Source organism: Periplaneta americana, chromosome 17 (genome assembly GCF_040183065.1).
Source record: "Periplaneta americana isolate PAMFEO1 chromosome 17, P.americana_PAMFEO1_priV1, whole genome shotgun sequence".
In the NCBI taxonomy this organism is placed as follows: domain Eukaryota; kingdom Metazoa; phylum Arthropoda; class Insecta; order Blattodea; family Blattidae; genus Periplaneta; species Periplaneta americana.
Genome location: NC_091133.1, coordinates 114,553,294 through 114,580,945, shown reverse-complemented (window position 1 = coordinate 114,580,945; position 27,652 = coordinate 114,553,294). Strand labels below are relative to the sequence as shown.

The window sequence follows — 27,652 nt, the reverse complement described above, 5'->3', positions numbered from 1 at the left end:
AAGTAAGTAAGTACTCGGAAGGAAATTAAACACAGAATAAATATGGGAAATGCCTGTTATTATTCGGCTGAGAAGCTTTTATCATCCAGTCTGCTGTCGAAAAATCTGAAAGTCAGAATTTATAAAACAGTTATATTACCGGTTGTTCTTTATGGTTGTGTAACTTTGACTCTCACTTTGAGAGAGGAATATAGGTTAAGGGTGTTTGAGAATAAGGTGCTTAGGAAAATATTTGGGGCTAAGAGGGATGAAGTTACAGGAGAATGGAAAAAGTTACACAACACAGAACTGCACGCATTCTATTCTTCACCTGACATAATTAGGAACATTAAATGCAGACGTTTGAGATGGGCAGGGCATGTAGCACGTATGGGCGAATCCAGAAATGCATATAGAGTGTTAGTTGGGAGGTCGGAGGGAAAAAGATCTTTAGGGAGGCCGAGACGTAGATGGGAGGATAATATTAAAATGGATTTGAGGGAGGTGGGATATGATGATAGAGAATGGATTAATCTTGCTCAGGATAGGGACCAATGGTGGGCTTATGTGAGGGCGGCAATGAACCTCCGGGTTCCTTAAAAGCCAGTAAGTAAGTAAGTAAGTAAGTAAGTACTCGGAAGAAAATAAAACACAGAATAAATATGGGAAATGCCTGTTATTATTCGGCTGAGAAACTTTTATAATCCAGTCTGCTGTCGAAAAATCTGAAAGTCAGAATTTATAAAACAGTTATATTACCAGTTGTTCTGTATGGTTGTCAAACTTGGACTCTCACTTTGAGAGAGGAACAGAGATTAAGGATGTTTGAGAATAAGGTGCTTAGGAAAATATTTGGGGCTAAGAGGTATGAAGTTACAGGAGAATGGAGAAAATTACACAACACAGGACTGCACGCATTGTATTCTTCACCTGACATAATTAGGGACATTAAATGCAGACGTTTGAGATGGGCAGGGCATGTAGCACGTATGGGCGAATCCAGAAATGTATATAGTGTTAGTTGGGAGGCCGCAGGGATAAAGACCTTTAGGGAGGGCGAGACGTAGATGGGAGGATAATATTAAAATGGATTTGAGGGAGGTGGGATATGATGATAGAGAATGGGTTAATCCTGCTCAGGATAGGGACCGATGGCGGGCTTATGTGAGGGCGGCAATGAACCTCCGGGTTGTTTAAAAGGTAGTGAGTAGTAAGTAAGAATACAATAAAATTGTCTTGCCTTTTAAATCGTAGGCAATTTCCACACCCGGAGGAAAATGAAATCAACACCGACAGAGGGGCGGTGTGTCAAGGAGGAGGAAATATGTGGGATCAATTATAATGGGAGATGAAGTCACCTTCGCTGGTCGAGTTTCCTTGTCAGCTGAGGAGGACTCCGTGAATGAATGACGGGCTATTTAAAAACGACTCCCACGCCGTGGCCGATACGAGCGCCACCTTTGGTACCACGCTATCTTGTCCAACTGTGGAAAAGTACCGCTCCTTTTCGGTAAACAATTAGCACGAAAACGTGTGCCCCCCGAAATAAACATGAATGTGTCCGAGTTTCGCTTTGCAGCCCTGCGAGCGAGCGCAATCGATTGCGGGGCGTCCGCCGAGTGCTCCCCCCGCGCGCCGAGCTCCCCTCCCCCAGCGCGCCGGGTTCAGGAGCCGCGTTCAAGGACAAGGCCAAAGCACTGCTGAAAATTCCCCGAGCCGGGAGCCGAGCTAGACCGAGCGGGCACGAGGCTCGGCGCACATCTCGTCGTCTAGGTCAGGCCACCATCGCTACTACGACAGACGACGACGACGCACGCACGGGGAATGTTACTCCAAGCCCTCCATTGTTGTTGAGGGCTCATTGTTGCGACGAGAGTGAAAACACGAGTGACAGTCATGTTGGAGAGCTCGGGGGTTGTCGGCCGACCGTGACAGGGTCTCCGCCGGTTCCTCGCCCACCGCTTACGCTGTATTGTTGGAACTGTGCAACAATCGCCCTTGGAACAGTGTCACGAGTGATAGCTCCTTGCCCTTTACCCACCATCACATGTGTCCGTCTTTTCTGTTCTTACAGCGTCATAGTGCTGTTGTTGGAATATGTGTGAAGGTCACTAGTTTATTCAACTCGGTATCTGCTTGCTGACACATGCAGTGACGATTACGCCTTAATCAGTCAACAACTGACATTGCCAGCGGAGAACTTCTTAAGAATCAGTTTTATCGCTCGTCTGTAGGATGTGGCAGCCCAGCTCGTCTACAGATATTGTTTTCTCGCTAGTGACTAATCTGTTTTGTTGATCTTGTGTTGTGTTTGGGAAGTGACAGTGGTGAAATGTCAGTTACAGAACGTGGTACATACATTCAGAACACCCCCCTCGTTTCAATTCCTGTGCAATAAATCCCTAGCTTATATTACTGTGGTTGCCAAGGATATTTGTGTCTGATTTTTTTTTTTTGGTGTCGGTCTGCAACGCCATTTATTTGAAAAATTTTTTTGTCCAATCAGCGCAAACTCACAGAGGTAAAAGTGTAGTGTAGTGCATCGTAATTCGTGAAAAGCAGAGAGAGAGTGGAAGAGAGAGAAAGAAGGGGGGGCCCCCTGCGAAGCACCGTCATTAAAGGACATCCCATTATACAGTAAAACTCCCCTAGCATTGCGGGGGAAGTTTTTAACTACAACCCCTCTATATAGAGCGGGAGCCATACGCACGCGCATTCCGCCAAACCCCCCAAAGAGGAACTCCTCTTTTCAAGAGCATCAAAACTGCAGTTTCAATTTCACTTTCGTATTGTAGCGCCGGTGTGTGCGTGTGTGAGCGAGTGTGTGAGTGTATCGGCGAAGTGTATGGGAAATAAAATTCGTACATAAATGATCTACAATCCAGACGAGAAAGTCCGATCTCGCATTTATGACCGCAGAACATAGTCGCTACTTTCAGTTTCTAACAGCGGCCGGCGTGAAAAACTTGCTAATTGGGCTGTGGAAGCTCATCGTGTGCATATGGATGTAGCTGTGTGAACAGTGCCTTCTAGACCCTCGGAATGCAGCCCATCCCCACGGTGTCCACGACGTCTACCACAGACATGCCGGATGCTAAGGACTTCCGAATCCCCACGTCGGTGATATCGGCGCCGCCGCCTCTGGTGTCCTCGTCGACGTGCTCACCGCCGGGGACGTCCACGATGCGTCCACCCCCGCCGCCTCCACCCCCCAAGATCCGTAGCAATGGCGGCTGCGAAGTGAAGCAGGAAAGGGGCGCCCACCACGAGGAACCTTCCAGCTCCATTCCGGACCTCGGTAAGTGCCCCTTCCTCATTCACATATCGTCACGCACGATAATTTCGGGTTTTTGCTTATTAAACAACAGCTGGCAGCAAGATGACGGATACAAGGTCGGCCAAGGTGGTGCAGGTACATTATTCCAATTCCCCCCCCCCCCCCACAACTCTCTCGTTACCACTCCATGCACTTCCTGCCATTTAAATGTCCCGCACTGCGTTTGCTTCCCGTGTTTACACTCTCCCAATATCCCACGTTTCATAACAGAAGTAGAATCTACACATTTACAATGATTTATTTCACGTAACTAAATAACAATTCGTTACCATAGCAATTACGAGATGATATGTTATTTGGTCGTGTTATTCAGATGTTTCCTCTACATATAGCTATTACGTATTTTATTTATTTCTTTACTGAACTTGCCTTTTGAACTATAACGGTCAAATAAATAGAAACATGTGTATAACAAAATAATAAAGAATTGAGTTGATGTTTGTCAACGATCGTAGTGAAAAATATTGAATTTGGTTTTTATTCCAGTAGCAGTATAAATTTATTCCTCGCGGAATAGAATAATTGCCTGGCAGTAGCTATTAGAATCGAGAAATAACCAGAGAAACACAAATTATCGACAAAACCTGTTTCCAAGCAGTTTTCACAGAATCTGCGAAAAAGGTTTCGAACCCCAACATGTGCGTATACATACAGCCTACCGTGTCTTTTTTCTGGGTATAACACTTAGGATTTAACATTGCCACAAGAAAGCTATGTATAAGGAAATGAAGAAATAACTTAATCGTTGGGCAGTGTTTAGAAATTAGCAGGCTTTGACAGTTTGTAAAACAAGAGAACATCAATTTTATGGTTTCAGTCAAAGCCTGATGTTTTCTTGTTTTACAGATTTTCGAAGCTTGCTAATTTCTAAACATTGCCCACTGATTTAGTTATTTCTTCATTTGTTTTAAACACTTATATTCTCATGCCATTGATTAATCCCTCTGTTTTATACACAGGAAACCAAACAGTGTATAAGCATATTATAGCCTAGATGTACACACAATGTTATGATTTTTTTTTTCACAAAAATTCCAGTGATTTATTGTTAGAATTTTATATATCTGATATAGATATTAAACTAAATGTATTGCATTACATTATAAGCTTAATGTATTTACTTAATAATGACTTTTCTTCCAAGTATAATAATTACCAAATAAATATACTATAAAATTTATCATTTATCTATTACGTGTTATCCTTGAATTAGAAAATACATTAAAACAATGTTACAAAAAGATATATAGTTAAATAGATGAAAAAGCGATCTAAGCAACAATAATCAGCAAGCTATACATATGAGTAAGAAACTTCTGGAAGCAACGCAGATAAAGATTTTAGGACTTCTCCTATATTTCACAAGATTGGATCACTGAAAGAATGACACCAAATCAATATTTATCTACACGGTATCATGGAGACCATTAAACATTTATCATAGAACTCAGAAAGAACATGTTAAGGAGATGAAATACATGTCATTGAAATTAATATGGAATGACAAACCAGGGGACAACCTAGGAAACGATGAAAGGACCATTGGATGATAATTAATGTTACAGAGCTCATGGGATGAGTGCCAATAGATAGCATTGGACTCGTTAGTGTTATGGTACGTACTGCACAAGGTCACAGAACAAGTATGACTCAAGAGGACTACAGGTCCTTGGATCTCATCAACGGAAATCGAAGTTGGAACCTCTTAAATTATAACCATATACACTATAAGCCACTACAGATATAAAGTAATTTATTTCGTTTAACATTGGAGAGAATTATCTGTTTTATATAGCTACATAATTTCATATCGATTGCAGTTTGATTCTCGAATATTCTGTAAGTCTTCTAGTAGCGAAAGCATCTTTGCGTTAGATTTTCTTTGAATTTTTTAGTTCCTCTCCTATTTCTCGTTCCACCACAGCTGCATTGGTATTATGCAGTGTTATGTTGCAAGGAGCTAAACACAATCTTACTGAAATAAAGATTAAGTACTGTGTTTTTATTCATTTTAATTTTGAAACTTTGTTGAATAATCTGCTGAACTAACATTTCACTATTTTCATTTCATTTACACATGTTTATGCTGGTTTTGTTTATGTGTTCGTCTGAATTGCTTTTGGGTATATTATATTGTTCTGTACATGCGAGAGGAAATAAATCACATTCCTGAAAAGAAAAGAAAAATCCAACGTTCGCTTATCTTTTTCTAGAAAAGTAATTAAACTGCAACAAATATACCGGTTGTCCTCAGAAGTTAATCTTTGTCATAAACTCTAAAAGTTATACACTATTTTTGGCAATTGTCTCTTTAATTTCTTTCGATGGTGGATAGTTTTCATTTAGTGACATTTTTATGCTGCAGGAACTATTTTTGAGCCTATGTTACCGATACTGGAGCAACAGTACAGTAAAAGAAAGAAAAATAAATCAAGCGATCGGAAAAAATCTATCCAAGTCACAGGATTTGCTCGGCATTGAACATAGATTTTCTTGGTAGAGCTCTTCAAATAACCGAATTTCGATTGAGATCAGTCTTAAATATAAACGTGATATTCCACAATGTAAAGGGGCATAAGAGGTCTATTACTATTACTTAAACTTAGGAAATCAATAAAAACATGCCTGACGACTACGACCTTCTCAGTATTTGTAACTATGGTTTAAAGTCAACGTACTTATTTCTATACATCAGGAAGATTACTGTATAATATCTCGCTTGATTTTTCTCTATGTACCCGGTAACCAAGGAGATCCTGTTTCTTTGCACCAATTCCTTCAAGTTTGTCTCAAATGTGTTTATAACTTCTACAGTCATTTTTTTTTCCAGTTCCTGGTAAACAGAACTAATCTATTCTCTTCTATAAAAATGTATAACGCCCTGTTTACATATTACTTCCATGAATTATTTTTATTTCTCATTTATATGTATGAATTATATGTCAGATATTTAAGAGTTGTTATAGATCGGCATTTACGTTGGGATAAACAAATTGATTTTATGTACGTACAAGTATAAGAAAGACAATTCATAAATGCATAATACTTCGAAATTTTATCACTAAGGAGGCAATGAGAATAATATTTTTAGCTTTAGTACAATCATTAATACAATATGGTATACATCTGTACTTAATCCATTAATTTTATTAGTCTATAAATGATCCATTTTTGGAAGATATGAGTTCAGTTTTATTACCACGAAATAAGGTATTTTCTTTTCTAAATTCCAATTCTTCTTTTTCATTACATTACAGGATTAGACCGCCAAAACATGTTCCTAAAAGTGATGCTTACATCTTCTCTCTTAACTTAGAAAATTTACTCCCAAATTTTAACATGAAATATAATTCAACTCAAACCTCTCTCCAGCTCTTCTTGAAGCACCCCCCACAAATCGATGACCTCTTGGTTGAGATGTACTTACTTACTTAGTTACTTACTGGCTTTTAAGGAACCCGGAGGTTCATTGCCGCCCTCACATAAGCCCGCCATTGGTCCCTATCCTGAGCAAAATTAATCCATTCTCGAATAATTTCGAGGGAAAAATTGTTCCGGAGCCGGGTATCGAACCCGGGACCTTTGGTTTAACGTACCGGGTCCCGGGTTCGATACCCGGCTCCGGAACAATTTTTCCCTCGAAATTATTCAAATCAACTTTACAGGGAGTTATACCTGAAATCTTGATTTGCTTAATCCATTCTCTATCATCATATCCCACCTCCCTCAAATCCATTTTAATATTATCTTCCCATCTACGTCTCGGTCTCCCTAAAGGTCTTTTTCCCTCCGGCCTCCCAACTAACACTCTGTATGCATTTCTGCTACATGCCCTGCCCTGGTTGAGATATAGCTAATGAGAATTCTATCATTCGACATTTTCTTCAATTTTACCATACATATGAGCAGGTTGATCAATTTAATGTAGAATCACAGTCTACTATATACAGTCGCGAAGCTCAATATGTAGTAAAAATGTAAACATGGGTAGTTGCCCACCACTAGGATCGCTACTATCGCCTCATCATCGCAGATCTCTTTCCTAGCAGCCGACAAAATATGTTACACTTTCGTTGTCGTGTTCTTTTGGAAAAATTAACACCTTCCTTCCATTATTGAAATATTAAATGCATAAAGTTAATTTAATATTTTAATGAAGTATATTAAATTCCATCATAAACTCGAAGATACCTGCAAGAAATAAGTTAATATAATTTTTGTTTGTGCAAAACGAACTGAAATTTACTATAATAGCTTCACTCATTCAAGATTATAGCGATAATTAACTATGAAACCAATAAATATTAATTTGCATTTCCCTTTACAACAATAATAATGGAAATATGAATTAATGGAGTAACTTACGTGTACCGGTACTTGTAGTGTAGGCTTACGTAGTTAACAAAGTGGGATGAGGTTAAGCAATAATAATCACACCAGAATTGGAAATAAAACGTGATCAATAAATTTTATTGTAACAGACTTTTTCTACGTCTCTAGTAAAGCAACAAATAAAAATAACAACAAAATTAACAGCTATAATTAAAAACATATCCTTTGAAGAAAAAAGTAGGCCTAAGCAATAACAATCCCACCAGAATTGAAAATAAAACGTGATCAATAAATTTCATTAAAACAAACTTAATTTTTCTACGTCTTTACTAAATAACACATAAAAATAATAACAAAATTAATAGCTACAATTAAAAATATATTCTCTGACAAAAAAAGTAGACCTAACCTTTATTTCTCTGGAAATTTAGCAGCCTAAGTGACAGAACTTTAACCGGTATCTAATGTCCTTTCGGTTAGATTGAAACATTTCATTGTGAAATTTAAGGATATAATTTATTCTAACAGTCACAAAGAACTTCAAATTAACAGTTTTGTTTTTGCACAGCATTCTTGTGGAAACCCAGGAACCTTTCTGAATCTTTCGGAAATCGGAAAAAGGATAACTCTGGCCTCTTTCTCTTACTGTTGCTACAATTTATAGCACTACAAACGTTTCCTCCTTGTCCCATATTATTATTCCAATTATTATATTTTAGCCATTAACATTTTCATTATAACCAATAACGAACATTTCACAAGCATCAATGTGAAATACGCAACGAGCTAGCACTCGATAGAAATACGACACAGTCAAAAGTCGACCATGGACAGTCTATTGTTTCTAGTTGCTAACCGCTTGGAGCGCTTTATCACGAGATTTGCAAAAAAACACCTCAAGCTTCGCGACTGTATATAGTAGACTGTGGTAGAATATTAAGAAGGATACAATATACTGTATATTATTGTGTAAGAATTAAATTTATCAGTCTGCTAAAAATATAATTATTTCTAAAACATTGTACTTTAACATCCAATATTCCTGTTGCAGATTGGTTTGTTTCAATAGGCCTTTTATGTAAGAAGTTAGTATTGGATGTCCTTATTGAGGTTTTTATAAGGATGATGGAGTATTATGACAACTCCAATAAATTTGTATTTAGCAGCCATTCACTTTTCTTCAATTGACCCACATTATAAACTGTTTTACTAAATGAAAATAATTATTCTTCAATTAAACAATGGACATTATACCTGTATTGTCAACAACGTGCATTTATACAATATGTTAAGAAAAAAAAAAGTAAAATACTTTGAGAGGAAGTAGTTTTCATCAAACAAGAAAATAGTCTAGTAAACATGGATTCTAAAATCAATATATCTGAAGAAACAGAGACTGTGAAATTGGAATTGTAACAAAGCTTATCTCCTAATGTGAGTTACCAAAAAGGATAAAATATTTTGACAGGAGGTACTATTCATAAAAATAAGAAAGGAAATCTACTAAAAGTGGCTTCTAAAATCAATATATTTGAAGAAACATGGACTTTGAAATTGAAATTGTAACAACAGCGTATCTTCAAATTTGAGTTAAGAAAAAAAAATGTATATATTGAGAGGAGTTAGTATTCATAAAAACAATTGAAGAAGCAATGACTGTGATATTGGATTTGTAACAACAACAGATCTTGTAATGTGAGTTAAGGAAAAAGGGTCTAATATTTTGAGAGGAGTTAGTATTTATAAAAACAATTGAAGAAACAATGACTGTGAAATTGGATTTGTAACAAAAGCAGATCTTGTAATGTGGGTTAAGGAAAAGGGGTCTAATATTTTGAGAGGAGTTAGTATTCATAAAAACAATTGGAGAAGATTCTAATGTGAGTTAAGAAAACACGGTCTAATACTTTGAGAGGAGGTATTATTCATAAAAACAAGTAAACATAGGTCCTAAAATTAATACCTTTGAAGAAACAAGGATAGTGAAAGTGAAATTATAACTACAGTATATCTTCTAATATCAGTTTACAAAAAAGGATATAATATTTTGAGAGGAGGTAGTACTCATAAAAACAAGAAAACTTGGGTCCTAAAATGGATATCTTTGTAACTTCTAATGTGAATTAAGAAAATACAGTCTAATACTTTGAGAGAAGGTAGTATTCATAAATTCAGGTAATCATGGATCCTAAAATTAATATCTTTGAAGAAACAAGGATTGTGAAAGTGGAGTTGTACCTACAGTATATCTTCTAATGTCAGTTTAGAAAAAAGGGTCTAATATTTTGAGAGGAGGTTGTATTCATAAAAGCAAGAAAACTTGGGTCCTAAAATGGATATCTTTGTAACTTCTAATGTGAATTAAGAAAATACAGTCTAATACTTTGAGAGGAGGTAGTACTCATAAAAACAAGAAAACTTGGGTCCTAAAATGGATATCTTTGTAACTTCTAATGTGAATTAAGAAAATACAGTCTAATACTTTGAGAGAAGGTAGTATTCATAAATTCAGGTAATCATGGATCCTAAAATTAATATCTTTGAAGAAACAAGGATTGTGAAAGTGGAGTTGTACCTACAGTATATCTTCTAATGTCAGTTTAGAAAAAAGGGTCTAATATTTTGAGAGGAGGTTCTATTCATAAAAGCAAGAAAACTTGGGTCCTAAAATGGATATCTTTGTAACTTCTAATGTGAATTAAGAAAATACAGTCTAATACTTTGAGAGGAGGTAGTACTCATAAAAACAAGAAAACTTGGGTCCTAAAATGGATATCTTTGTAACTTCTAATGTGAATTAAGAAAATACAGTCTAATACTTTGAGAGAAGGTAGTATTCATAAATTCAGGTAATCATGGATCCTAAAATTAATATCTTTGAAGAAACAAGGATTGTGAAAGTGGAGTTGTACCTACAGTATATCTTCTAATGTCAGTTTAGAAAAAAGGGTCTAATATTTTGAGAGGAGGTTGTATTCATAAAAGCAAGAAAACTTGGGTCTTAAAATGAATATCTTTGTAACTTCTAATGTGAGTTAAGAAAATACGGTCTAATACTTTGAGAGGAGGTAGTATTCATAAATTCAGGTAATCATGGATCCTAAAATTAATATCTTTGAAGAAACAAGGATTGTGAAAGTGGAGTTGTACCTACAGTATATCTTCTAATGTCAGTTTAGAAAAAAGGGTCTAATATTTTGAGAGGAGGTTGTATTCATAAAAGCAAGAAAACTTGGGTCTTAAAATGAATATCTTTGTAACTTCTAATGTGAGTTAAGAAAATACGGTCTAATACTTTGAGAGGAGGTAGTATTCATAAATTCAGGTAATCATGGGTCATAAAATTAATACCTTTGAAGAAACAAAGATTGTGAAAGTGGAATTGTAACTACAGTGTATCTTCTAATGTCAGTTTAGAAAAAAAGGATCTAATATTTTAAGAGGAGGTAGTATTGACAAAAACAACAAAACTTTGGTCCTAAAATTAACATCTTCGAAGGAACAAGGACTATATAATTAACATTGTAACAACAGCATATCTTCTAACTTGAGCTCATTTCTCGTTTCTTATTACAATGCTTTAAACAAAAGAGTAAACAGGCAGATATGATATCCCGTAAAAGAAACGAACAAAGAGCTCACATTAAAAGATATATTGTTGTTACAATACTAATTTCACAGTCCTTGTTTTCCAAAAGACAGTATTTTTCGCACCCTTGTTTATTAGACTTTTTTATATAAATACAATCTCCTCTCAAAATATTAAATCCCTTTTTTATTAACCCTTTTTGACCTAAATTTGTTTTTGCATGCGAAAAAAATTTCTTTTGTGATTCTATCTTCTATTTTGACCTAAGAAAAGAGGAATATTGGATATTTTCTGAAAAAAAAAAAAAAATCAGATTAGATTTCTGAAATGATTCCAATATTGGCATCATTGGGTTGTCGATAAGGATATGAACCAAGAAATATAGTTAACATCATGTTGCATGAATTTGTAGATAAAACACTAGGCATTTTTTTAACTTATTACTAAAATGTGTTTTGCACTTTTTTGTGGATTTATGGTAGGAAACTTTTCCATGGGTAAACCTTCAGAATGTCTTTGCTTTAAGCGCAACTAATAGCGTTATAAATAAGCTTATTGTGTACAACATTCCGTTGTTCTCTGATTCTAAAGCTCCAACACATTTTAGACGCTAAAACGTTAAGCTGTACGTGCGCATGACTGATGCCCTTACCCGTCAGCACCACCTCCTCCTCGTTTTCAAGGTGAAGACATTAGAACTTAGTACGCTTAAAAATTATTGGATAGGGTGAGCACAAGTGACGTCAGCCAGTGATAGTGGCTGTCGTGAAAAACATGCAGCCTGTTAAATGATGTAATGTAAAGTATGTCAGAAACCGAAGAAAAAAAATCGACACAGACGTTTTATATGAAACTGTAGTTCCACCATAGGCCTACATGTAAGTTTATTGACAATGTCTTTACTATCGGAATTTTTTTAATTTCTTTTTTCTTAGCATTTTATATTTATTAAGGTTATCTATTACTATTGCTACTACTACTGCTACTACTACTACTACTACTACTACTACTACTACTACTACTACTACTACTACTACTACTACTACTACTACTACCGCCCTAAATCTCAGTCTTGTTACATTATTATTATTATTATTATTATTATTATTATTATTATTATTATTATTATTATTATTATTATTAAGTAGGTTATTTTACGACGCCGTATCAATTATTATTTATTGATCAGATATTTTGTATTCGACAGATAATGGAGAAAAAATGGGAGTACAAGGGTACAGTGCATCAGTTATTCATAGATTTCAAAAAGGCATATGACTCGGTTAAGAGAGAAGTTTTATATGATATTCTTATTGAATTTGGTATTCCCAAGAAACTAGTTCGATTAATTAAAATGTGTCTCAGTGAAACGTACAGCAGAGTCCGTACAGGTTAGTTTCTGTCAGATGCGTTTCCAATTCACTGTGGGCTAAAGCAAGGAGATGTACTATCACCTTTACTTTTTAACTTTGCTCTAGACTTATAGAGTATGCCATTATGAAAGTCCAGGATAACAGAGAGGGTTTGAAATTGAACGGGTTACATCAGCTGCTTGTCTATGCGGATGACGTGAATATGTTAGGAGAATATCCACAAACGATTAGGGAAAACACGGGAATTTTACTGGAAGCAAGTAAAGAGATAGGTTTGGAAGTAAATCCCGAAAAGACAAAGTATATGATTATGTCTCGTGGCGAGAATATTGTAATAAATGGGAACATAAAAATTGGAAATTTATCTTTTGAAGGGGTGGAAAAATTCAAATACCTGGGAGCAACAGTAACAAATATAAATGATACTCGGGAGGAAATTAAACATAGAATAAATATGGGAAATGCGTGTTATTATTCGGTTGAGAAGCTTTTGTCATCTAGTCTGCTGTCAAAAAATCTGAAAGTTAGAATTTATAAAACAGTTATATTACCGGTTGTTCTGTATGGTTGTGAAACTTGGACTCTCACTTTGAGAGAGGAACATAGGTTAAGGGTATTTGAGATTAAGGTGCTTAGGAAAATATTTGGGGCTAAGAGGGATAAAGTTACAGGAGAACGGAGAAAGTTACACAACACAGAACTGCACGCATTGTATTCTTCACCTGACATAACTAGGAACATTAAATCCAGACGTTTGAGATGGACAGGGCATGTAGCACGTATGGGCGAATCCAGAAATGCATATAGAGTGTTAGTTGGGAGGCCAGAGGGAAAACGACCTTTAGGGAGGCCGAGACGTAGATGGGAAGATAATATTAAAATGGATTTGAGGGAGGTGGGATATGATGATAGAGAATGGATTAATCTTGCTCAGGATAGGGACCAATGCTGGGCTTATGTGAGGGCTGCAATGAACCTCCGGGTTAAAAGCCAGTAAATAAGTAAGTAAGTATTATTATTATTATTATTATTATTATTATTATTACTATTATTATTATCATTATTATTATTGTAGTTTTATGCATTGAATTGTTTGAAATTGAGCCCGTCGTTAGAGTCTTGAGTATCGTGATAAGCTTTTCGGAGTCACACTGTGGTGATAGTAGTATATCATGTCAATGCACTGTAGTAGATGTGGAAATGTATTATATTTGTAAGCTGGAGTGTAATCCATTATAGTGTCCCTTCAGGATATTGTGTCGCTGCAATAGAAAGAGAAAGAAAATCAGAATGCAACCACAGATCAAAGAATGTTTTGATGTCGTTTTATTCTGATGTAAACCTAAATAACTATAATATTACATTTCTCTCTCTCAAGACTATACGTCCTCAGAGACTGCAACGTGTTAAATAAATAAATAAATAAATAAATAAATAAATATATATATATATATATATATATATATATATATATATAAATATTAAATAAATACATAAATTTTTATTTTACTAGGTTATTTTACGACGCTTTATCAACAGCTTAGTTTATTTAGCGTCTGAATGAGATGAAGGTGATAATGCCGGTGAAATGAGTCCCGGAGTCCAACACCGAAAGTTACCCAGCACTTGCTCATATTGGGCTGAGGGAAAACCCCGGAAAAAACCTCAACCAGGTAACTTGCCCCAACCGGGAATCGAACCCGGGCCACCTGGTTTCGCGGCCAGACGTGCTAGCCGTTACTGCACAGGTGTGGATCTAAATAAATAAATAAATAAAGGAAAAACAAACACAAACAATTTAATAGATAAATAAATAAATAAATAAATAAATAAATAAATAAATAAAATAAGTAAATCCATTACACATTATAAATACTTGAACGATAGTGGGCTTAGCATAGCATATTATAACCAATACTTTTGAACTCTATCCGGAAAAAAACTTACGATAACGAGAAAATTGTGCTAGCCTGTCTTGGGTGTGAATCACTGACTTGCGGAAATCTGCATACCACTCCTGTTTTCCGCTTCAAATGACGTTTCATATTAAGAATTAGAAGGAACCACTCTTGTTTCTATATCTCGTCCGCTATATCTCTCAGAATACACTTAACTCATTGTGACCGCTCTGTCTTGTCCGTCAGAGGCCTGTGTCTTTTGAAGAGACATTTTCCTGCAAGAGACATGTGCACTCTCAATCGATTAGGCCCGCATAAACATCTGTCCACAAAGCAGTGTAACAGCTGGCAGGGAATTTTGCCTGGAGTCCATCCAATCAGGAGTAGACTTCATTTGTATTACTTTTAATCCTAAACTGACGAAGTATCATATAGGATACAGCAATTTAATTTATGCTACAGTTTTAATAAAATAAGAGAAAATAAATTGGTGGTGCAATATATTATTTAAGTAAAATTACAGAATTTGTAACTAATTGCACCGGTATTTATTAAGAAACAATTTCATACAAGTTTGTGTTAAAAAAACTCACCAACAGAATAAAAAGGATTATTTAATAACCAATCGTAAAATCTAGTTTTGAAGCTATTGATTGGTAATTTATAATATTGACTGGGGAGCTTATTATATTATAATTTCATCCCCATAATTGAAAAGTTTGTGTTGCTCTTGTGTACTCTACAATATGGAATATTAATTTGTTCACTGTTTCTAATTTCATGATCATGTAGTATATTGACCACGAATGAGTCATTGTCGATTTTTGTCTAGTGTGAAGCACTAGATCGTATATATACAAATTTATGATTGTTAAAATCTGTGATTGTCTGAAAAGTAGCCGACAATGTTCCAGTAGTTTGATTTACATAAAATTCTAATGGCTTTCTTTTGAAAAAACAAGACACTACCAATTTTGGTTCCATTTCCCCAGAAAATTAGGACATATCGGATTATCGACTGAAAGAAAGAAAAGTAGGTACATCTTAAATAATTTTGAGAAACGCAAATCGTTAATTACTTTAACAAATATAAAACTCTTGATAGCTTTGTGCATATGTATTCGATGTGGTTATCCCATGTTAAACTGGAGTCTATAAAAAGTCCTAGAAATTTTTGTTATAGTCGAGTCTGTTGCCCTTATTTATTAAATAATTTAGGCTAGAAGTTATGTTGATAGGTTTTTCTTGATTAAGCAAGAAACCATTAGATTCAAACCATAAAGCCGTCTGTGATAGAATATCGCTGGTAAGAACATGTAATTTATTTAGAGCAGTGGATCTAAATGATCATCTATGATAGGTCTACCTCAAAATATAAGTTTTTATAATATATGTTAAAGCTGTTTTAACAAACTATAACAAAACGTTTTGCAATATATTATCTTTATTTAGCATGCGATAAAAGATAAGGTCTAGTAAGTAAAATATATTTCGTCTAAAATTATCACGAGAATATAGTGGAATTTGTTCCTGTACGTCCTGTAGTTAGATTTAAACTTAAATTTGGCATCGAATATTTTCTCAGTAAAATGCATTGCGCCAGTTAATCAGGGTCAGTACTCTTGTTTAATTTTATTTATTGCACAGAATTGCATAAATAATGTTTCAAATGATACTCATATTCTTAGTTGAATATGTAATGGAACTTAAAACAGTTTTTTGTGACTTTTGAAAGCTTTATTAAGTTTCTAATACAAGCGCAAACTTCATCGCATTATTAATAAAAGAAACTAAATCTTCTACAACAGATAAAAGAAATAAAACATTTCCTTCTTCCAGTCAGTCGTTCTCGACGTAAATAAAGCATTAAATTCTTGTCACTAAATTACTGGAAAATGCAGATATCCCATTTATAAATTCAAGTTAGGAAAGATCTGGTTTTGTTTTCGAAACAATCCACAGATTTTATCATGCAATTAAAATACTAAATTATTAGTAAAGAGATATAAACAGATTAATTTTCTTACAATGTTGAGCATATTTTGTTTCGCGTTCGAATTTAACTATGAACGCCGTAAGATACAATAAATTGACTCTTAAAAATAATTGTTTCAAGTCATTTTGTTCAAAATTATACTGAAATATGTGCCAGCATTTGTTGTAATCCATTTCGTTTCCAGTCTGTGTTTTTCTGTCTTGCAATGTCAAAGTTTCCGTATTTCATTTGTCATACAAAACATAAGAAAATACGTTCAAATTCACGAGGCGTTGGATCGGGAATCCACATGGAAATACCGGCTTTACTTTCTTTCTGAGAAAAGACGTGCTGAAGATTTTTATCAACCGGATTTGATCCCTCGAATTTCAGGTTGCAAGTACGATAATTATTCTTCTATCCAGACTGCTTGGTCTCATGGTCAAATTGTCTCTTTAAATCATTATATCGATCATTTATCGATCTAAAGAAAAATTAGATAAAAATAGATAAAATATTGAAAATAACTCTTTCACTTCCCATAATGCTACAAATTAACGTCAGAAGAATCGGGGAACTCATTTTATACAGGGTGTTCAGAATGAATAATAAATATGTTAGAGGTGGTGATAGGGACTAATATGAGTAAGAGCATTCATATAAGCACAAGCGTTGCAGGACGAGGAAAAAAAAACAAATTACTACAAGAGACAGTACGAGTCACTCTTCTGAGATCGCCCGAGGACATCACTGTTCATAATGGATGCAGAGAAACAGCTGTTTATAATTTCTCTGGTTACAAGAATGGGCATGTTCTTCCAGCATGAAGGTGCCCCTGTACATTTTAGTTGTGAAGAGACACATAATCTAAATGTTAAATGTTATGTTTTATTTAACGACGCTCGCAACTGCAGAGGTTATATCAGCGTCGCCGGATATGCCGGAATTATGTTCCGCAGGAGTTCTTTTACATGCCAGTAAATCTACTGACATGAGCCTGTCGCATTTAAGCACACTTAAATGCCATCGACCTAGCCCGGGATCGAACCCGCAACCTTGGACATAGAATGCCAGCGCTGTACCAACTCGCCAACCAGGTCAATCACATCATCTAAATCTAACATTCCTCGAATAATGGATCGGCCGCGGTGGTCACGTACATTGGCCACCAACGTCTCCAGACCTTACTCCTGTTGATTTTTGTTTGAGGTGGTGAATGAAAGGCGAAGCGTGCAAAAACAAAACAAACACAAGGGACGAATTGGTCCCTGGCATTAATGAATAATGCTGCCATGAAAAAACAAGACTACCTCAAAGAGTAAAGGCCGGTTCACAATAAACAGGGAACGGAAACGACAACGAGAACGAGAACGGAAATAATGTTAAAATAAAATAATTTAAATGTGAACATTCACAATTAACGAGAATGACCACCTCTTGGTGTAGGGGTCAGCATGCTGGTCTCTTACGCAGAGGCCCCGGGTTCGATTCCCGGTCCGGTTGAATTTCTTAGTTGAGGTTTTTCAGGGTTTTTCCTCAACCGTAAGGCAAATGCCAGGAAATTGGGGCCACAACATCCCTGAATATCACCGGCCTCATTCATCACCGAAATCATATTCATAACAAATCAGTAATACATATACAGTCGCCATCTAGTTCACAACAATAGAACCAGTCTCAACAATAATGCACAGGCCTTCGGATTTCACCCAAAGATTAACTCGCGATATGACCAAAGATAACAGCGAAGGGAAAAAAAATTAACGAGAAGCTTGCCGGAGCCCAGGAAAGGGAACGTGAAAGTTAATTGCGAATGATCACATTTAAATACATTTATTTTAACAGTATTTCCGTTCTCGTTCTCGTTATCGTTTCCGTTCCCTGTTTATTGTGGACCAGCCTTAACATTTATTGTTGTCTGCCAAGAGTGGAAAGTGAATTGTTGAAATGTATTGATACCATGTAAATAAGTAATAAATGTAATCATTAAATCATTTGTGTTTTCTTATTGTCACATGTAACACTTACTAAGTCTGGTCCTCTATAAACCGAGAACGAGAAAGGGAAGCGAAGGACGTGAACGTGAAGATTTTTGGTTCACAATAAACCAAGAATGGAAACGACTATGCATATCGACATGCATGTCAATAACGATATATAAAGTCGATATTACGCAATGTGGTGTTATTTGTGAATAATTGACCAATGGCGTTCTCTCATCAGTACAAGTCAGCCAACATAAACACATGTTAACCAACTTCAAAATATATGACACAGAATATTTTAAGAATTCAGTTCGCGTGGTAATCTGGTCGCATATACACGTAGCATTATATTGAAAATGATTGTATTGAATTTCTGATTTAGTTAGAAACGATGCATGAAGAAGAAATTATGTCATGGCTTCCTTACAAAATATTCGACGGCCAAGCAGCTTTATGATGACGACAGAAAGAATCTAGTAGGCTGTGATCTGAAATGAGAACGGCAAAATTAAAAATTTCACGTTCCCGGTCTCTGGCAAGCTTCTCGTTAATTGTGATTGGTTACATATACAGACGTGGACAAATTATTAGCAAAATGGAAGATTTCTGTTACATATTTTTACAAAATATGATTCTTCAGTTTAAACTACAGTTGACATTCTTGCGTATTTCGAAATTATTAGCAAAATTGAAGATTTGTACTGTATATTTTTTACAAAATTTGATTCTTCAATTTGGACTGCATTTGATATTTTTGCATATTTACAAATTATTAGCAAAACTGAAGATTTTTATTATATATATTTTTACAAAATTTGACTTTTCAATTTGGACTAGAGTTTATATTTTGGATATTTCCAAATTATTAGCAAAACTGAAGATTTTAATTTTATATTTTTACAAAATTTGACTCTTCAATTTGGACTGCAGTTGACATTTCTGCATATTTACAAATTATTAGCAAAATATGAAGATTTTTATGATATATTTTTACAAAATTTGACTCTTCAATTTAAACTACAGTTGACATTTTTGCATATTTCTATCTACTGTAATGATAGAAATATGCAAAATTGTCAACTGTAGTCTAAATTGAAAAGTTAAATTTTGTAAACAGAATTATCATAAAAATCGTCAATTTTGTTAATAATTTGTCCACGTCTGTAAATATATGTATTTTAACAATCTTTTCGTTCTCGTTGTCGTGTCCGTTCACGGTTTATTATGCTTAACATGCTAACTGTTGTATCTTCACACCCAACTGAAAATGGAATACATGTTTATATGAACTGTTTTATTCAAATTTAATTATTTATTTATTTATTTTGCTAATAATTGTAGCATAAACTATAATATACTTAAACAGATAAATAGTAGTAGTAGTACTACTAGGAGTAAATAGAAATAATGATAATTATAATAAATATTTAACAGTCAAAATTGTGCTGAAATTAAACCCAAAATGAAGTGTAAATGCTACATATAACGAATTCCAGCGTAATACAGCTCACGAGAGATATTTACTTTCTCTGACCTTGACCTCTGATGGGGAGTGCTTGAAAACCCTGAGTTTTCTATGCTAACTTATTCATTTTAACGCTATTCAAGTGTATAAATTGAAAATTACTGAACCATTTCATCTGGATAACTGTTGATAAATTATCATAACGACCTGGTAATACACTCACCTTATGTTTAGTGTGTACATCTTCTGACACGGCCGACGAATCGTAAAAAAACACTCACTTCCCTTATGTGATGGATTTAAAATGTTATAATATGTGCTTATGTGTAATTTACTTCGCGTAGAAAAACTAATATTTTACACCATTTCCTATGAGGCGTAATAAATTATTTTCATAGAAATAAATTAATAAATTACATATTCTGCTATGTGATTGAAGTCGCCGTGTTGCTGTCTTTTTAATTATTATTATGGAGCCACATATATTTTGCTTTTATTTTCAAGTTTTCTACGAATAAAACGGAACGAGTGTCATTTATATTTGTTACTGTTGCTCCAAGATATTTGAACTTTTCCACCTCTTCAAAGGATAAAATTCCAGTTTTTATATTTTCATTTCGTACTATGTTCTGGTCACGAGACATAGTCATATACTTTGTCTTTTCTGGATTTAATTCCAAACCTATCTCTTTACTTGCCGTGTTTTCCCTTAAATAGTTTGTGGATTTTCTCCTAACATGTTCACGTCATCCGAATAGACAAGCAGCTGATGTAACCCTTTCAATTCCAAACCCTCTGTGTTATCCTGGACTTTCCTAATGGCATATTATAGAGCAAATTAAAAAAAGTAAAGGTGATAGTGCATCTCCTTGTTTTCGTCCGCAGTGAATTGGAAAAGCATCCGAAAGAAACTGGCCTAAATGGACTCTGCTGTACGTTTCACTGAGACACAATTTAATTAATCGAGCTAAATAATTGATTAAATGGCGATCTTACTCGTGTTAATTATGTAAGTATGTGCGGCTTACAGCTGTTTTGGTGCTACTTGACACCATCCTCAGAGCCTTCTGTGTCTCGACGTCATCTCAACTTCGCTGCCTGTTGTGTGGGTGCGTTCGTGTGATGAAGAGTTGTGTCAAATAGTGTGTGTGTTCTGAAATTAATCTGTGTGTTGAGTATTTGATTAGGGTATGTTTTAGTGTGTCAAATACTCAACACACAGATTAATTTCAGAACACACACACTATTTGACACAACTCTTCATCACACGAACGCACCCACACAACAGGCAGCGAAGTTGAGATGACGTCGAGACACAGAAGGCTCTGAGGATGGTGTCAAGTAGCACCGAAACAGCTGTAAGCCGCACATGCTTACATAATTAACACGAGTAAGATCGCCGTTTAATCAATTAGGCCTATTTATATTCAAGTGTTAAAAGTAGAGTACGAAAGATTCAACATGGATAATCGAGCTAGTTTCCGAGGCTTATGTTGGGGTTTCGTAAAAAGCTGTTATTTTACGGTGATGGGTTGTTAGCCTTTTGCCCAACCTCCAAGCTGGAGAACCACCCCAATTATCACAACAAACACCTAATCGATGTTTCTGAAATTCCTTAGAATCGCTGTGCTGCACTTTGTTCGTTTAGCTTCGTAACCAAGTCCTGTGAAATTTAGTTCATCAATTGCGGTGGAAAGTGTTTGAGATGAAAGTTATGTTGCGTTGCCAACTTCGTATCAGTGATGTATCGCACCTGGTCTTGTACAACATTCCACTGCCAACTTGTCTACACTTAATTACTCCCCGAGGACATTAAATGCCGTTCCCTGTGATAATAGACATTTGCACGTCAGTGCATGAAAGAAGAAGCATTTGCCATGTAAATAACAGTAATTAACTCTACGTACAAGAAAAAAGTTCATTTCCTTTACATTCTAATTTTAAACACAAGTAAAAGAAGACTGACTTTTAGAATTAAGCGGGAGAAATAATTAATAAACTATTTTTTCGCAACACCTTCATAGGCATTTTCATTATTGAGTATAATTTAGTGTCTGACGAGGTCTTTCTTTTTCGCAGTGAAGTAAAATACTTTATTTCACTCTTTTCAGAGAAGTATAGTCTGACAGTCATACTAATAAACCGTGTATAGTTTTTGTACGAGACTTATGCAGAGTTGAGACTGAAAACTTTACTAATAAAGAATGCATAAGCGATGGATGTATAAACAGCCTGTAACTATACAATGGGAATTGCTTTGCAGTAGTTATATACACGAAACCCCTTGTTTAAGCGTTGTATATAGAGAAAAAATGGCCGCCCTTCAAACAGCTGTTCGTATCGACTGTCATTTTATGTAACCAGAGAAGAACATACCAAAGAGCACAAAATAATATTGCTGTAGCTTGTACTCTATGACCAAAATATACTGTGGTCATCGATTAGAGCCAGTTGTACTATCGATACTTAACACGCCACACTAGAGCGCTCTACTGGATGCAATAGAGAACCTCAGATATTCTATTACCTTTCGTAACGAAGTAATGACGAAACTATGACGTAGCTGTGTAACAGTTATACTGTTATACACGACATATGTAGTGATTATTAGTAAGGAATTTACACACGACGTATAAACGAGCTACTCATTGTATATAAGTATAATACAGTTAAACGTCTGTATATAGAGTTTTTATTAGTAAGACCGTGCGTATTTTATTTCTCTAGTTATCTGTTACATTAAGAACAGTCATGAAAATATTTAAAGCTCTAAATATTAAGATCCTCATCTACCCTTAATTTTTTATTTTCCTTCAAAAATATTTTTTATGTCATCTGAAAGCTTGAAGTTTTTATTTAAAAAAAATATATATCAATTTTGTTTCTATGATATTTGTTTATATTTAATTAGCTGAGTTTTTTTGTTGACCGGAAACACACTTCTTTTACCGAAAGTGCAGTTCTGCATGTGTCAATTCGTCACATTCTGTCAATTTTATATATTTTTCCTGTAATAACAATTTCAATTAGGCGGTAGAGTTTAACTGTATTATTTTTCATACAGTCACAAAGCTGTGTGTTTGGTTTTACAATTTTTCATACGCTCAGGATGTATATGATGTTTCTGTATATTGTTTAGTTTTACAGCATTTTATAACATTAATGTTACACAAAGTGCACTTAGAATTGAGATATTTTCATCATTCTTGCACCAAAATGGAGCTGATTAACGTAGCTAAGTGTCAAACTACAAACAATGTCATACTGCTTAAGAATGTGAATTTAAAACTCCAAGATCTTAAATTACTTTTTTATGTTAGAAATTAAAAAAAAATACAATGGCATTTTTCCTTAATGGGATAACACAAGGAAAAACTATTTTAGAACTTAGGCTATTCTGTGTTCTTTTATGAGTAAGATAGTGAAAAAAATTTTATTCTAACGTAAAAATTGTGAGCCAAGGACTAAAACAAACAAATTTCAGTTTTCGCTTTAAAAAATTACCCCCCCCCCCCAGCCCTCCCAAAAATTTTTAAAGGGTTTATTTTGTATGGAAAAATCCTTAATTTTTTGTCAAGTAATCAGAGAAAAATGAGTTATTCAAAATTGGATAAAAATTGCAAATTTTTCTCCCAAGGGTAGATAAGTACCTTAATTAAGCATTTATTTTGTGATACCAGTCAAAGAAACTGAAACAATTGGTGGGGGTTTTGGTGTTGGTGGTAGAGTTCCCTGATAATAATTGAATGAGCTGAGAACAGGATCCAAACATCATCTACCGTGTTGCATAATCCAGTAAGCACTTACAACGGCTTTGCGTCTTTGCTTCCAGTAAATACTGTACAAGTTAACAGGTTTTCTTTAGTCCTCAGTAATAAACTAGCTGTAATAATAGTATTATACAGGGGCGAATGCTAGTCACGAAAGTTAGGCTTGCTTTTTTATTCATAGGGGAAGATGGGAGGATATAATAATTCATAATTAATAAAAATAATCAGACCCACATAAACAATTTATTTTATAATTATGAAATCATTATAAGTCATGGATAATATTCGCTTATCAGATGTAGGAGTTCGATATAATATAACAAACATGGCCAACAAAACAGTTTATTTAGTTTTTTCGACCCTGCCAGCCAATGCATATTGTTGTATTGAGCTGCACAGAACGAGCGCACATATTCCCTATGTCTGTCTTCTCTTGAATAGTCCTTCGGGAAAATGGATTTAATAATAAGGTTTCAATAAACACAATTCCGAACTCATTGCAATGCTTCAAATTAATGTTTAAGAATTAATAATACATGCAGCAGCTAATACAATTACATTGCACTCGCAAATCGCAGCACATTCCCGCTGTCAATACTGCTCTGTGTAACGTTAAGTAGTCGTTGGTGTAGCTCTCGAACCAGAGCTTCAACCAACACATAACAGAAGCATGTGCGCCTAGGACGGACTAAGGAGGAAGGCACTTGCGCGCGCATCATATTCTCGCTGTTTCTACGTCTTTTCTGTAGCTCCGAGAAACGAGCAAGCGTTGCGATACTTGCGGTGTGCAGCCTGCGGATGGTATTACGCTTATACAATATTCCAAAAAGAAAATAAATTTTAATGTACGTAATCCCATTTTGAGAAATATACATTCTACGAAAATATTGGGCTTGCGCAGCAAGCATAGCATGCCCTGAGAAATCGCCCCTGGTATTATATATAATAAATTGTATTATAAAATAATTAAATATATCATCAAATTATGTATCAAATTTTTTAATATTTGTATAAAATATATAGACATAAGGTTTTACTTCTCGTAGGAGATCTGTTTTTCAATTTTCAGTGTTATTAAATCATTATATATTTAAATTGTTGATGGGATCAATGTCTCAACTCTCATTATAAAGGAACTCTAGAGTCTGGACATTATTATTATTATTATTATTATTATTATTATTATTATTATTATTATTATTATGGATTTATTATTTCATCGACAATTTATTTTTATTTGTGTACATACGTATACCTAAATTTATTAATTGTTTATTAATGTAAGTCATGGTTGCATCCAACCAATAAGAATGAGTATGCCCATTGTCTAAACTCTTATATTCTATTTCCAAGAGACTCTAACTGGTGGCAATAGAGAGCGCAACCTTTGCTTATTAAATTGACGGATACACCCTCATTTGTTTTTATATTTTAAGCGGTTATGCAGCGTATAGATATTATACAGTATGGACACTTCGCGTCGATATCTTTGATGTAGCAGGACTGATTTCAATGACCTTCAAACCAGTTTGAGCGTGAGATTCTGCTTTCTCCCTGGAGTTGGCACTGACATCACACCAGCTAGCAGTCGACACAGCGGAAATATAACACATACAATTAATACATCTAGGTATATTATGTACTCAAATAAAATAAACTGGACCGATGAAATAATAAATCCGTCATTAACTATACCGGTAACGTCTAGACTCTAGAGTTTCTTTATAATGATAGTTGAGACATTGACCCCCAACAACAATTAAAATAGGCCTATGTAATGATTTAATAGCGCTGAAAATGGAAAAACAAAACTTCTATGAGAAGTAAAACCATATACATATATTACATTGTATACAAAATATTAAACGAATTTGGTACATAATTTTATAATATATTATATTATTTTATAATATAATTTGTTATATATAAAATATAAACAATTATTATTACGACTAGTTTGTCACTGAGAAATAAGGAAAAGCTGTTAACTTGAATTTATTTGAAGCAAAGCGTTACTGGATTATGCAATAAGGTAGGCGATGTTTGGATCCTGTGTCTGAATTATTATCTTAGCGTGTGCTCGATTACACTAACCTCTAGCGCATGAAAGTAGAACTAAACGCCGGCGCACAAAGAAACAAAACACAGGAAAATTCGCTCAGTGTCCATTCTTTGTAATCTTTATTCGCTGGATACACCCTCATTTGTTTTTATATTTTAAGCGGTTATGTGCATCGCAGGATTTCCTGAAAGAATCCGCCCAGCCATCCGGGATGACGTTTCTTTGTAAAGACAATTCCAACAATAACGATGATGTATTAATTAGTAAATGGATGATGAATGTTGATGCTTCTTTATATCAGTGAATTATACAATGGGGCCGTGTTAAAAACAGTTGCTGTAGATCTGTGATTTCGGTGTGAGATGGACTTGGAAAAGATTCACCTGAAACTTTTTTAATGTGTAAAAGCGAAATATTAAACTTAATTTTAATTCAATCAAAATTATTATTCCTATACAAATTGGGGTGATTAAAATTGCGGAGAATATAAATACAGAAATAGTTAACTTAACACAATCTAATTATGAAGTGCTTAACTGTGGTGTTAATTTCCTAATGAATCCAATTCCCAGTAATGACATGTTATTCATTACAATTTCAAACAACTGACTGGCGTCATATTAATGTGTGAATCATTTCGACTATCAATTGCATTGTTGTCTCGAGACTAGGCCTCATGGAATGAGAAAGCATTTATGAAGTTATTAATGAGAAGGCTCCGCTTTGTTAAATGCAAAGAGTATGAAAACTGAAATGAAAAAAAAAATACCATAATTATATTTCAAATCTCAAACAGCCCTACAGTCCGAACCTTGCTCACAATAACAATCACGAACATCATAAATGTTTCACGCAATTATATGGATTCGATGAACTCCTTGTCACTTTCAATTCCTTCTTTTTCTTCATCAGTCTTCTCTTTTTATCTTCGTAATCTCCTTATCCTTTCTCTTCCTCCTATCACAGTCTAGTATATACAGTCACGAAGCTCAATACGTAGTAAATATGCATACGTAGATAGTTGCTCACCACTAGGATCGCTGATATCGCCTCATTACAGTCAATGCGAAATAGTACCGGCACAGTCTATTGTTTCTAGCGCCCTCAAAACTCAAGCTTCGTGACTATATAGTAGACTGTGCCCCTATTCTTTCCTAAGTAGTGACCTTTCTCTCCGCCTGAACGTATGTGTAAGATGAATGAATAAAATTCCACATTACATACGAGAGAAAGAAGATACACTTGCCTGTTGGTTGAATATTTAAATTGATTTTATTCCCATATATATTATAGTATGTGTCATAATATACATAATGAGCCGTAAGTAATGACATTAATTTCAAGAGGTTATTCTTTGAGATATTTCAAAGATAATAGTTTAATACAGTTTTACTCGTTTTTGCTACCTTTTCGAGAAAAAAAATATATTTTATATGAAACATTTCATAGCGTGTTTTGGGAAAGCTACTGAATTAATTCCCAATATTCTCAATCAATTTAATAGAGTACTGTATTATGATAATATATGATTGAAATAATTTTAGTTTTGTCCTTTAAACAGGCAGAAATTTGATCTGAATAAATTTAACTTTTACACACAAAAACACGCAAAACACAACACAAACACAAGAACACAAGAAATACATCACACTAACATATGAAAACAAAAGCACACACAAGATCGCATCTTCATTCAGAAAGCAGAAATACAACATAACATACAGAACAGAAAACACATTACAAAGACACCTCAACACACAAAAAACACAAACAAATAAATACGACCACACAAGTGTATACAAACTCACATGTAATAGTTGCGACAAGTTCTACATAGGACAGACAGGCAGATCATTCCAAACACGCTGCAAAGAACACATTAAAGCA

At 34.7% G+C, this 27,652-nt stretch overlaps 1 protein-coding gene across 1 annotated transcript in view; it reads left to right on the top strand.

Annotated features, from left to right (window-relative positions):
* The first annotated feature begins 1,780 nt into the window (after positions 1-1,780).
* LOC138692632 (ecdysone-inducible protein E75-like) overlaps positions 1,781-27,652 on the top strand; it is a 465,297-nt gene continuing 439,425 nt past the window's right edge. Inside the window, exon 1 of the mRNA XM_069815695.1 lies at positions 1,781-3,277. Within this exon, the coding sequence (XP_069671796.1) occupies positions 3,022-3,277 (256 nt within the window). The 5' untranslated portion in view covers positions 1,781-3,021. The remainder of the gene's footprint in view (positions 3,278-27,652) is intronic.